Source organism: Loxodonta africana, chromosome 18 (assembly GCF_030014295.1).
Source record: "Loxodonta africana isolate mLoxAfr1 chromosome 18, mLoxAfr1.hap2, whole genome shotgun sequence".
Classification (NCBI taxonomy): domain Eukaryota; kingdom Metazoa; phylum Chordata; class Mammalia; order Proboscidea; family Elephantidae; genus Loxodonta; species Loxodonta africana.
Window position 1 is genome coordinate 48,775,289 of NC_087359.1, and position 11,970 is coordinate 48,787,258.

Genomic DNA, 11,970 nt, shown 5'->3' on the forward strand with positions numbered 1-11,970 from the left:
ATCTCTTAAGCTACCTAAAATTTGCTGTCTTATGGATCAGTTGGGTTGTTCAAGATCAAATTTAGGCACCTTTTGGTTGCTGCTTCCTTCATTGGCTTGTCTTCATCCCAATATAAATGAAAGGGTGTTACAAATTTATGTCTGGGATCAAATTGTGGTTAGGGAGGGGTGGGAAAGTAGAGGAGAGTTGAAATAAATTTTAAATAATTGGGAGTGGGGAAGCAATGCCTTGGGGTTATTTTGAACCAAATTGGAGCCACCACTGGAACTTAGGGCAAACCTGAGTAAAATGCATTGTGTGTGAGGCCCTTCAGCAGCTAGTAAGCAAGGCAGTTAGAAAGCGTGTGTGTGAAAAACAGGTAATTGAACTGCAGTGTTATGCATTGTTTTAAATAAAGCATGTACAACAGTCATTGCAATTACATCATACTACTTCTGAAACTCTGAAAGCATTGCTGTGGGCTGTGTGTGTTTCTTGAGCCTGTATAGCAACAGTCATCTTCAGATCTCACTTCTTGCTTCAGTACTTTTGCCTTTTTTTCATGCACACATACACCAAAATAATTGACTGCATGTTAACTTTTCCTCTGCAGCGTATTGCAGTCTTTGTGGAAAAGCCTTTTAAATTTTAATAAATGTCCAAATCGTACAGATGCAGCTGAACTCAGTGACATGCTTATATACCTCTCTTTTTTTTTTTAATCCAAGGATCAGAAACTTTTGTTACAGCTCTTAACAAAAGCTTGTGTTCATAAAAGCCTTCTCTGCTTTTCTTTTTGAAGCAATCTAAATTGGGTCAGTGAAGACAAAAATTGGATATTGCTGTGCCAGAGGCTGTCCCATTACATAGAAAAATATAAATCTTTTTGCTTAGCTTGATGCTACTCCTCCAGGGTGTTTTGTTTGTTTGTTTTCCTCTCTTATGCCCAACTTGCCTATGTCTGTGCTTGGGCATTCTGATGTTGCTAGCTCTTCTAAGTCTTCCATGTATTTCTGTAATAGGACTTGTGTGTTCAACATCTGACTCAGACATTAACTTTTAAACGTGTTCGCTTTAGATTCTTTTCCTTGAGAGTCTGGAAATGTATTATGCAGTGGTGGATTTTTTGGTTTTGTTTTTTCTTTTTAGAAGTTATTATTGTTCAGGCATCCATGTATTTTTCTGATAGCCTCTTTAGCTGACTTTTGGATATTGGTTAGGATAGCAAAATCCCAGTGAGGGCACAGAACTGTGCTTTAAATTTTATAGCGTAATCAGTTTCGTTGTAGGTTTGGATGCCAAAAAGCGGGTATTTATCATGATACTTATACTCCATTAGTAGTCTTTAACTTGTATATTAGGGTAATTTGGGATGCACGAATGTTTAGGGTGATAAAATAGGAAAATAGTGTGTAAAACCAAAGCCGTCTTCTTAGAGTAGAAAAACCACATTTTATCTGAAGGTGTCTCGAGTCTGCCTAGGCTTACTTTTCTCAGACTTTCAGTTCTCTGACAAATTAGGATGGATTAAAGACGCATATTTATGGTGTTTAACAAGAAACAATTAAAATCTGTATAAAATACTGTCCTAACTTTAATGGCCTATGTGAAGACTCAAAGACACTATTTTAAATAGTTGCAAATAGAAATAAGGTACCAGCTTTAACCTTTTTTAGGACCTGGGTTTTGCAGCTCTTTTATTGACTTGTACATGTCTATTTTCTGAGTGATTTTTCATTACTTTTTGAGGAACATTCAGTGAACATGCATAAAATGTTCCCGCTTCACCCAACATATTATGACTTTGAAAGCCACTGGTAATAACATTGAGATTTGAAGTGTAGTGTTAAACTTAGCGTATAATGATAGACCAAGAATGAGGACTTGGTTGAAGTTTTAGCTTTTAAATATAGCTTAAAAGGCATATGGAGATACGGTGAAGGAGATTCCCTAATCCCAGGATTATAATGCCAGTTCCCCTTAATTCTCTATAGAATTATGGAATCAGATCATGTTAGCCCAGAAGGAATTTTACAAATCACCTTACAATAGAGAGAAAGAAATTTGAAGGCCACTGCAATGGTTTGCCCAATACACCTCGTCAGTGGAAGGACCTGTATATTCCAGGTCCTTCCTTTCACTAGTACATCTAGACTTCTCTATAGTATTTTTCTGTTTATACTATCCACTTTGATTTAGAGTAGCTAGCATATAATAGCCACTTATTTTTTCTGGCTTAATTAACAGCAAAATTTTCTTCTCAAAGAAGTTGGGCCAAAATTAGGCTTTCCTAATTGCTTCGTAGAAAGTAGAACCGTGCAGCATTAAAATGTGCAGCCTGTTTTCATATCAAAAAACATTGAATATGGAGCCACTTGAGTCTTACATTTTAGTCCAGACCTGTAATCGGTATCAGAAGCTGTGCACAGTTGGCAAAATATAGCTTATTTTGGGCAAGTACTTGTTCAGTCATTGGACCTTTTTCACTTTTTTGAATACCATTTTTTGGGGGAGGGAAGTCTTGCCTGTTCATGACTTCATTATTACTATCTTTGGTAGGGCTTAAACTTCATTTGACAAAGTGGTTCCTTCTCGTTTTCTCCTTCCCTCAGGCTGCATCCTAGCATGCCCAGTTTTAGCCTGGCGTGAGCTTTTATGGCATTTATAAATCCCTCCTTCTTGAGGGTTTATAATGACAGTGCTGAAAACCACCTTGACTGAATTATGACCATTGCCATTGAATTTGAAGGGGCCTGAGAATGTTCTTTGTAGTCTGTTTTACTTTGACAGAATTTAACATACTAAGGCTTTTCCACTTTCTGCCATAAACCTAGGTTTATAATAATTTTGGGGTGCTAATTAACATTACCTGTTTTTTCTCCAGGTGGATAAATTAGATGCTTCAGAGTCACTGAGAAAAGAAGAAGAACAAGCTACAGAGACACAACCTATTGTTTATGGTAATATGTTTTTTAACCCAAAAGAAATATAGTAGACAATTCTGATTCTTTAGGGACTCTACCTCAAAACAGAAATATAAGTTTCTAGTAAAATGCACAAGTACTGAGTTAAGGAATGATTCTACCTGTCATCGTTTTGTCGAAAACAGCCTTAAACAGGCATCGACATTTTTCGGACATTCTTAATACAAGGAGAATCTCAAAAAGCATTGTTTAAGAACATATCCTAAACCTCCATGTTGCCTGGTTGCTGATTGATTGCTTGTTCGTAATTACTGAGAAAGAAGCACTGATAAATTCAATTTCCAGAAGAAAGAAAGGTGAGAGAAGATGCTAAGGCTGTCTTAGACCATATCCTCACTTTAAAGCCTAACTGGGACAGAAAACTGGGTAATGTTTCCCTTTGAGAACCTTCTAGAGAGATAGGATCAAGCTCTCCGTGAATGTTTAAGGCAGTCGAATTTCTTCTTACACCTGATGTCTCAATTACATCCTTCATATTTCGTACCTGGTGAACAAATTCATTTGAACAATGAATTCGAAGGGTATAACTCAAAACACTAACCAGTTGTTCTTGGGGGGGCATAAAAATGATGTGATTCTTACGTCTTAAGCTGCTTTTAAAAGAACAGATAAATATACACATTTATTATGACATTATCTTTTTACTACAGAAAAAAAAGTACTTTGGGAATTTAGGGGAGAGCAGCATAGTTTTGACAAAATTGGAAGATAATGTGGATCCTTAGAGATAGGGGCAGGATATTTGAAGATCCTTCTGTCAGTGACTGAAGCCATATTTGAGATAGGAAAGATAGTAGGAACAAAAACAGGGTGGGTGGATTATTTGGGTGGGGGAGGGAACCTTCCTAGTTTGGCTTGCCTTCAGAATGTTTAAATGGACAAGCCAAGTAGGCCATTGAAAATGAGTTTGGAATTTCAGGATACATGTCAGTGTCAGGGTTAGAGATGAGTTTTATAAACTGTTGGTTTCCAAAAAGAACTTGTTCACTAAAGACAACTTTGGTTGTCATCCACAAAAAAGGACATAAGGTCACTTGTGCTAGAGAAATCTTTAGATTTATGTCTTCGTGGTAGGCTAAGAGTACTTGTTTTTCAGGGGCAGAGAAGTGTTTTATGTGCTTTCTCCCTCCAAATAAGCCAGGTTCTCTACAGGTCATATTGTCTGTATGTGGTCAACAGCTACTTAACTCCATAAAAAGAATTTAACATAGTACTTATAGAGGGTCTGTGCTCTAATGTATTTCATACACCGTGTATACGTGACTGTCTGTTGAAATGCGTTAGGTTTCGTTACCATTTAGACAGGTTTAAAACAGAAATTTAAATCTAACTTGAAATTTTGTCATGTTAAAACATGTCAGTTAAAAAAAAATTAACTTTTCCATGTGTTAATTTTATTGGCTACAGGCCATGTGCACATATCAAGTGGTGTGATAGGCTTGTTGGCAGATGGTTTGCCTAATCATTTCAAGCATCCATGTGCATATTGCTTTCAATGATAAGAAGTAACACAGTTCTGCCCCTCAGCCCTGCACTATTTATCTTTTTGGGGAAGACTTTTCTTAGGGTGAGACTGTCGCATCAACCATTGTGACAGGGAAGAATGCTCTCACTCATCTCATTCTAAAGTGTGATTGTGTTGCTAGAGTCGGGGGAGACTGGAGTGTTGTAGTCCTGCTATATTAACAATTTCTCTTGTCCCCTCCCTCCCCTTTTTTTCTTCTTCTTTAGGTCAGCCTCAGTTGATGCTGACAGCAGGACCCAGTGTTGCAGTCCCTCCCCAGGCACCTTTTGGTTATGGTTATACTGCACCACCCTATGGGCAGCCACAGCCTGGCTTTGGGTACAGCATGTAAGATGGAAAGCTGATCCCGTAGTCGCCTATTTTCGTACTGAAACACCGTCTCTACCTGCTTGTCAGTTTATAACGGGGAAAAAAAAGCAACATGTTCTTGTAACCTTTATTTCATGAAGGACTACTTTTTGTTTCTAACCATAAATTGGATCACCTATGTTAAAACCTTATTTCACATTCCACATCATCTTAGAATTTATTTTCAAAGGGGAATAGTTTCAGTGTTTTTATTCACTTGGGCTTTTGTCCTCCCCCCTCATTCTTTGAAGAACTGCCTAATACTCAATCTATTGTGAAGAACCTGATTTGCACTCTGTAGTGTTTAAAGAAAAAAAGAAACTCTAATATTGAATCTCTTAAATTTAGTGTATGTAAACAGCTTACAATATGTATTGTCTAAATGCATTTAAGTCTTTTATTCAAAGAAAAGCTAAAGCAAAAATATTGGTATGTGACCACACAAGACTGTCAATGCCAACAAAGACAACACTAATCAGTATATCTTACATTGGATTGCATTGCTTTCCAAATTCTTTGAAAAATGCATACCGACAACTTGCCTGATTTTTAAATAAAAGGCCCTCTAACCTATGCAGGTTTCCCCATTACGCATATAGAAAATGCTAGTGTGTTTTGCTCACTTCATGTGTAACAGGCGCCCTTACATTGTGCTGTATCCTGTGCTTTTTCTGTGGGACCATTCCATTCAGAAGCGACGAGCACCATGATTCCAATCTGTGTGTATTTACTAACCCTTCCCTGAGGTTTGTGTATGTTGGATATTGTGGTGTTTTAGATCACTGAGTGTACAGAAGAGAGAATTCAAACAAAATACTGCTGTTCTTCAGTTTCGTTTGTGGAATTTGAAATTACTCAAATTTAAAATAAATTACTGGACTGTGGACATAACCTATAGAACGGTAGTTTTAATTAAATACTCTCAAACTTAAAAAACCATAGTTTTGAAAGTTTGATGTTGGATACTGAGGCAGTAGCAGGGAGGCAGAAAAGGAATAAATATTGGTCCATGTGAGAACACTGTGTATTACATCATGGTGCGTTCCTGTAGTTAATAAAAAACCAAACACGTTGCCACTGAGTCTGTTCTGACTCACGGGTGACCTCATTGTTTCAAAGTAGAACTTGTACTTTCATAGAATTTTAAAACAAAAAAAAATTGGGGAAGTAGATCACCAGGCCTTTCTTTTGAGGTACTTCTAGGTTGATTCAAACCTCCAGCCTTTATGGTTAGTAGCTACATGCTTAACTGTTTGTGCCATTTAGGACGGCAATAAGATACGTAAGAATAGTCCAGAGAACCAGTCACCGCAATAGTGGGCTACATTTTAGCCATCTCCATCATTTTAACCAAGTGGCACTTTAGATTTTTATCTAAGTATTTCATTTAAATTAACAGATCATGGATGTTAAATTATATTAAAGTGAAATAAAAGTAGGTAACAGTGTTCCTTACCATGATAAGAGTGCCTAAATTATGGGTAAAATTTTTTTAATTTTTTAAACCAGTATGTGAATCCATTTATGTTGCTGTGGTTAAGAACGTTACTTTAAGTTCATTACACCATCCCTTAATCCTCAGTACAGTTACAGATAGCTTCCTGCCTACCCATGTGTACGACTCTCCAAGTCAGGCAGATGACCATATTCTCTACATAGGGCCTTTAAAAACTTAGAACCCCTGCCCTCTCACACCTCCCCCCCACCATCTTCCTTTGGAAATTACAGTACTAGGCAGAAATTTCTTTTTTGCTTATCATAGTGAAAACAGGTTGCTGTGAAGTCCCTGGCTGTGCTCGTGTGCCTGTTGCATCTGCCTCTTTTCTTTATCATTATCAAGATCAGAAGAGAGGATAGGAATGGGCCCTGAAGGAGCTCATTATTTTCTGAGTCAAGTCTTGTTCTTCTGGACCTTTCCCATACTTTGAATCAACCCCCCCCCCCACAGTGGAATGATTCTTCTTTTTCCCTTCCCTAATAAAAGCAACTTAAAATACTTTAGTAAAGGTTTTCTCATAGCACGCTTAAGAATGTTTTTTCTAAAGTAGACCAACCAACCAACCTGTTGCTGTCGAGTTGATTCCGACTCATAAGCGGCTCTATAGGATGCAGTAGAACTGCCTCGTTGGATTTACAAGGAGTGACTGGTGGATTCACACTGCCAACCTTTTAGTTAGCAGCCAAGCTCTTAACCACTGCGCCACCAGGGGTCCTCTACAGTAGAGAGCCTTGTTGTTATTCGTATACTGTGTCGCCACTTAAACCATCCATGATGGGATATAGTAGGAGGAACTGCTTTGGTATAAGACTTAGGTTCACTTCCTGGGCAAGCTGAGTTTCTGAGCTTGTTTTCCTCGTGTGTATGTTGTCACTAATTATTTGGAGGATAATATTTAATTATAAAATGCCTACTCCAGGGCTGGGCAATAGTAAGTATACGATACAGTAAATACACCTGTAATAAATAAGTGAAAGATCTTAGAGCGTTACTGAGTATATCAAAATTGGTGGTCTAGGAGAAAAACAGAAAACGGGTATCATAAAGTTGTTTACGACTCAAACAGGAGGGTAGAAAGGGAGAGATGAGTAGAAAACTTTCAGATGTTAAAAATGCTTTCAGTGATCTGCCTGCCTGGTATCCAGATATAGCCATTAGTATAAACAAATCTGTGATCCTTGTTGATAACTATTTCAACACAGAATATATTGTTTAAGAGCAAGAGACTGAGGTGATCTCCCAAGTAGGACTGGACACTTGACTTTTCTGTAAATTGCAAGAAGTCATCCATTCTAACGCTAGATCAGTGGTTCTCCAACTTTTGCCTTAAGATACTTTTGTACTCTTAAAGAACTTCAGTTTATGTGAGTTATATGTATTAATATTTACTAATTAGAAATTAAAACAATTTAGAAATATTAACCCAATCAAATGTAACAGTAATATACTCATTATATGTTAACATAAGTAACATTTATGAATTGACTGTATTTTCCAAATCAAAAGTTCAGTGAGAAGAGTGACATTTTACTATTTCTATGAGTCATTTCACTTTTTGGAAGTCTCTTCAATGTCTGTCTTAATAGAAGATCTCTGGATTTCCACATCTGCCTCTGCATTCAATCTGTTTTGTTTTAGTTGAAATATATGAAGAAAATCTGGCCTTACACAGGGATATACTTGAGAAAGGGAGGAATATTTTAATAGCCTTTCAGATACCTGGTTAGCTGAAATGTAGAATCTGAAGCTGGTGGTGCAGTGGTTAAGCACTTGGCTGCGAACTGAAAGTCAGCCGAAAGAATCCACCAGCAGCTCCACAGGAGAAAAGACCTGGTGTTTTGTTCCCGTAATGATTACAGCTTTGGAAACCCTTCGGGGAAGTTCATCGCTGTCCTATGCAGTTGCCATGAGTTGGAACTGACTCAGTGGCACACATCATGTCAAAATCGATTGCTCTATCTTTCCTTCAAATACATCTTTTACCCATGCCTGGTATGTACCCTCATGCTATGAGCAGTGGGTTTGATTTGGAGTTTATTTGTTGGTCATCTGGAAGATATTAACGCACTGAGTTAGGTACTTCTTCCAAATGTTGACACATCTTATTATATATCAAAAAGTCATATTTGTAAGGACCAGTGATCTCATCAGAAAAATCTTAAGTTTTGGGAAGCTGACAGAAAAAGGCAGATACAAATTTTCCAAAATATTGTCAATTGTTTTCTTTGAAGTGACTGGCTCGTTTAGTCTATTTTTGAGGAGATGTCTATTTCTGAATAACCAGTTTGTTTCTCAGTTGTTCTTGCAAATAAAAATACCCTTTCACAACAAAAGCAGATAGTTTAGCTCACAGCTAAAACACAACAAGTGTTTTTCCTCAAGACATTTACACCTCAGTATGCAGAAGTGCTTATTGTTACACAGAACATTGAGACTTATATTCAAGAGTCGAAATTTAATTTTTTACTGCTTCATCAAGGACATTAGGTGAAACTGGCTTTTTTTGGTGGGGGGGCGTTAAACTGTGAGTGCATGGCAGTGAAGAATACAGTGGCTATTCTTCACAGCCTTGATTTGTGAGAAGTGCCACGAATTTCACCCACCACTGTTTATACATCATCAGTGAAAACGCCAATAAAATGAAAAAGATAACATCTTAATTTAGACCTCATGCTCCCCAGGAAGTGTCTTGAAGAATCCCTGGGGTCTGCAGTCTGTACTGTGAAAACTACTATGTAAGATTACAAATTCTATAAAATAAATATTAAGTACAGGTGAGCTAGAAAACAAGCACATTATTTTTTCAGAATTTTATACTGTACATCCAAGTAGATTGCCATGCTGATTTGCACAACAGGTAATTTTATTACAGTCACTTGAATCAGCCACCCCAGGCCATCCTGCTGGTAATGGACTATCTTTGAATTTGTAGCAATCAGTTTCTGTGAGGCAAGCCTCAGAAATTTGAGCCAGAAATTTCACATTTAAAATCGAGTTCTCTTCAACTCAGTTACATGCTGTTGCATCACTTTGGAATGCAGTATAAACATTCTGTTTAGAAACAGTTGCTCTTGTGGCATCATTCACAGTTGCCGTTTCCTCCAGGCTGTCAAATGCAGAACAAAAATTAGAACCTTTTCAAAGTCTGCCCACGTGGTGGATAATACCCTATATATAGAAAATCCCAAAGAGTCCACAAGAAAACTTCTATAGCTAATAGAGGAATTTAGCAAAGTTGTAGGGTACAAGATCAACGAACAAAAATCAGGTGGGTTTCTATACACCAGCAATGAGAAATCTGAAAGGAAATTAGGGTAACGATTCCATTTGCAATAGCGTCTGAACCAGGGACATGAAGAACTTATAGAATGGAAACTATAAAATTGTTGAAAGAAGCCTTAAATAGATTTTCCATGTTCAAGGACTGGAAGACTTAATATTGTTAAGATGTCAATACTATCCAAAGCGATCTACAGATTCAATGCAATCCTGATCAAAATTCCAACAACCTTCATTACAGAAATAGGAAAACCAATCCTCAACTTTACATGGGATGACCAGAGGCCCCAAATAGCTAAAGCAATGTTGAAAGAAAAAAGTAGAACTCACACTTCTGATTTTAAAATATACTACAAAGCTACAGTAATCAAAATAGCTTGGTACTGGTATAACAATAGACACATAGGCCAATGGGATAGAATTGAGAATCCAGAATTAAGCCCACACACATCTGTGGTCAACTGATTTTTGACAAGTGTCCTAAGCCCATTCAATGGGGAAAGGAGAGTCTTCAATAAATGGTACTGGGAAAATTGGATTTCCACATGCAGAAAAACGAAGCAGAATCCATGCCTCATGCCATACACAAAAAGTAAAAATGGATTAAGGAGCTAAATGTGCAAACTAAAACCATAAAAAAGCAAGGGCAACACTATCAGGCCTAGCTTTTAACAATAACAAAAGCACAAACAGCTAAAAAGGACCTCATAAAAATTAAAAACTTTTTTCACTAAAGACTTTACAAAAAAGATGAAAAGCTACCAACTGGGAGAATATCTTCAGAAACCATATATCCAGCAAGAATATAATAACCAAAATACATGTAAAACTTTGGCAACAAAAAGATAACCCAATCATGAAATGGGCAGAGGACTTGAATAGAATTTCAGCAAAGGGGACATTCAGATGGCCACCAAACACATGAACAGATCCTCAGCATCATTAGGCATCAGAGAGATGCAAATCCAAGCCATAAAGAGATACCATTTCACTCCCACTAAGGTTAAAAAAAAAAGGTGTTGGTCAGGATGTCGGAAAATCGAAGCCCTTACCTACTGCTGGTGGGAATGCAAAATGGCACAAATGTGGAAAATAGTGCAATGGTTCCTCAAAAAACTAAAACTAGAACTACCATATGACCCAGCAATTCCACTTCTGGGTATATACCCAAAAGACTTGAAAGCAGAGGCTCAAAAAATGTTCTCAACAACAAAAGAAAACTTTAAAAAACACTAAAAATAGAACTATCATATGACCCAGCAATTCCACTGCTAGGAATATACCCAAGACTTGAAAGTAGTGATGCAAGCAGACTTTGTACACCAATGTTCATTGCACCGTTAAAGCAGCCAAAAGGTGGAAACAACCTAAGTGCCCATGAACAGATGAATGGATAAACAAAATGTGGTACATACATACAACAGAGTACTACTCAGCCAGCAGAGAAATTTAAAGTCTTGATACATGTTACAACATGGATGGAGCTTAAAGACATTATGCTGAGTGAAATAAGTCAATCAATCACAAAGTCAGAAATATGGCATTGCCTTATTTACATAAAGACAGGAATAGGCAAAGTGTATAGAGACCGGAGTTTATCAGTCGTTACCAGGGGTAGGAGGGAGAGGGGACAGAGGGTTATTGTTTATGGGGCACTGACTTCAGTTTACAGTGATGGTAAATTTACATTAAGGGTAAGAGTTGCACAGCCAATTAATGTAATTGCTGTCAATAAGTTGTACACCTGTAAAAATTGTACCTGTCACAGAATCATACCTATAAAAGTTAAATTGGCAAAAATGGAATGATACATTTACAGCAAAAAAAAAAAAAAAAAGATGTTGAGGCTGCTAATATACAACCAAACACCTCATGAGATTTGGTTTCTTGGTTTGGAAGTTCAGAGTAATGGTTTCATGGGACATCCCAACAAATGGGCCTAATGTGTGCACTGCTTCTGTTCTGTCTCCTAGTTTGTTGCATAGTGTCAGGGGTCTTAAAAGCTTGCAAGTGGCCATCCAAGGTACCATTCACCTGGATCAACAGAGTAGGGAGTGTCAGGAATAGGAGGAAGAAATGGAGTACATGGCTAACTGTCTTTTTTGCCATGAGACCAGAAGAACTGGGATGGTTGGTGCCAGGCTATCATTACCAAGTATTTTGATCAAAGATTCTACAGAAGAATCTTCATCAAATGGGGGAGAATACAGAATTTCAAACTCTCATGTAATCCAGATTTTCTGGAGCCACAGAAGGTGTATGAACCCCTGAGGCTATTGTCCTGAGATAATCTTTAAACCTTAAAACAAAAATATCCCCTGAAGTCTTCAAACCAAACCATAGTTTAGCTTGCACT

The 11,970-nt window shown here is 37.5% G+C and overlaps 1 protein-coding gene across 2 annotated transcripts in view; it reads left to right on the forward strand.

The window, feature by feature from the left end:
• The window catches only part of CLTC (clathrin heavy chain), a 64,055-nt gene extending 58,327 nt beyond the window's left edge, over window positions 1-5,728 (forward strand). For both annotated transcript variants that reach the window (XM_010594281.3, XM_064271305.1), the window contains 2 exons: window positions 2,865-2,940; window positions 4,696-5,728. In XM_010594281.3, the coding sequence (XP_010592583.1) occupies window positions 2,865-2,940; window positions 4,696-4,820 (201 nt within the window). In that variant the 3' untranslated portion in view covers window positions 4,821-5,728. The remainder of the gene's footprint in view (window positions 1-2,864; window positions 2,941-4,695) is intronic.
• Window positions 5,729-11,970: the final 6,242 nt, after the last annotated feature.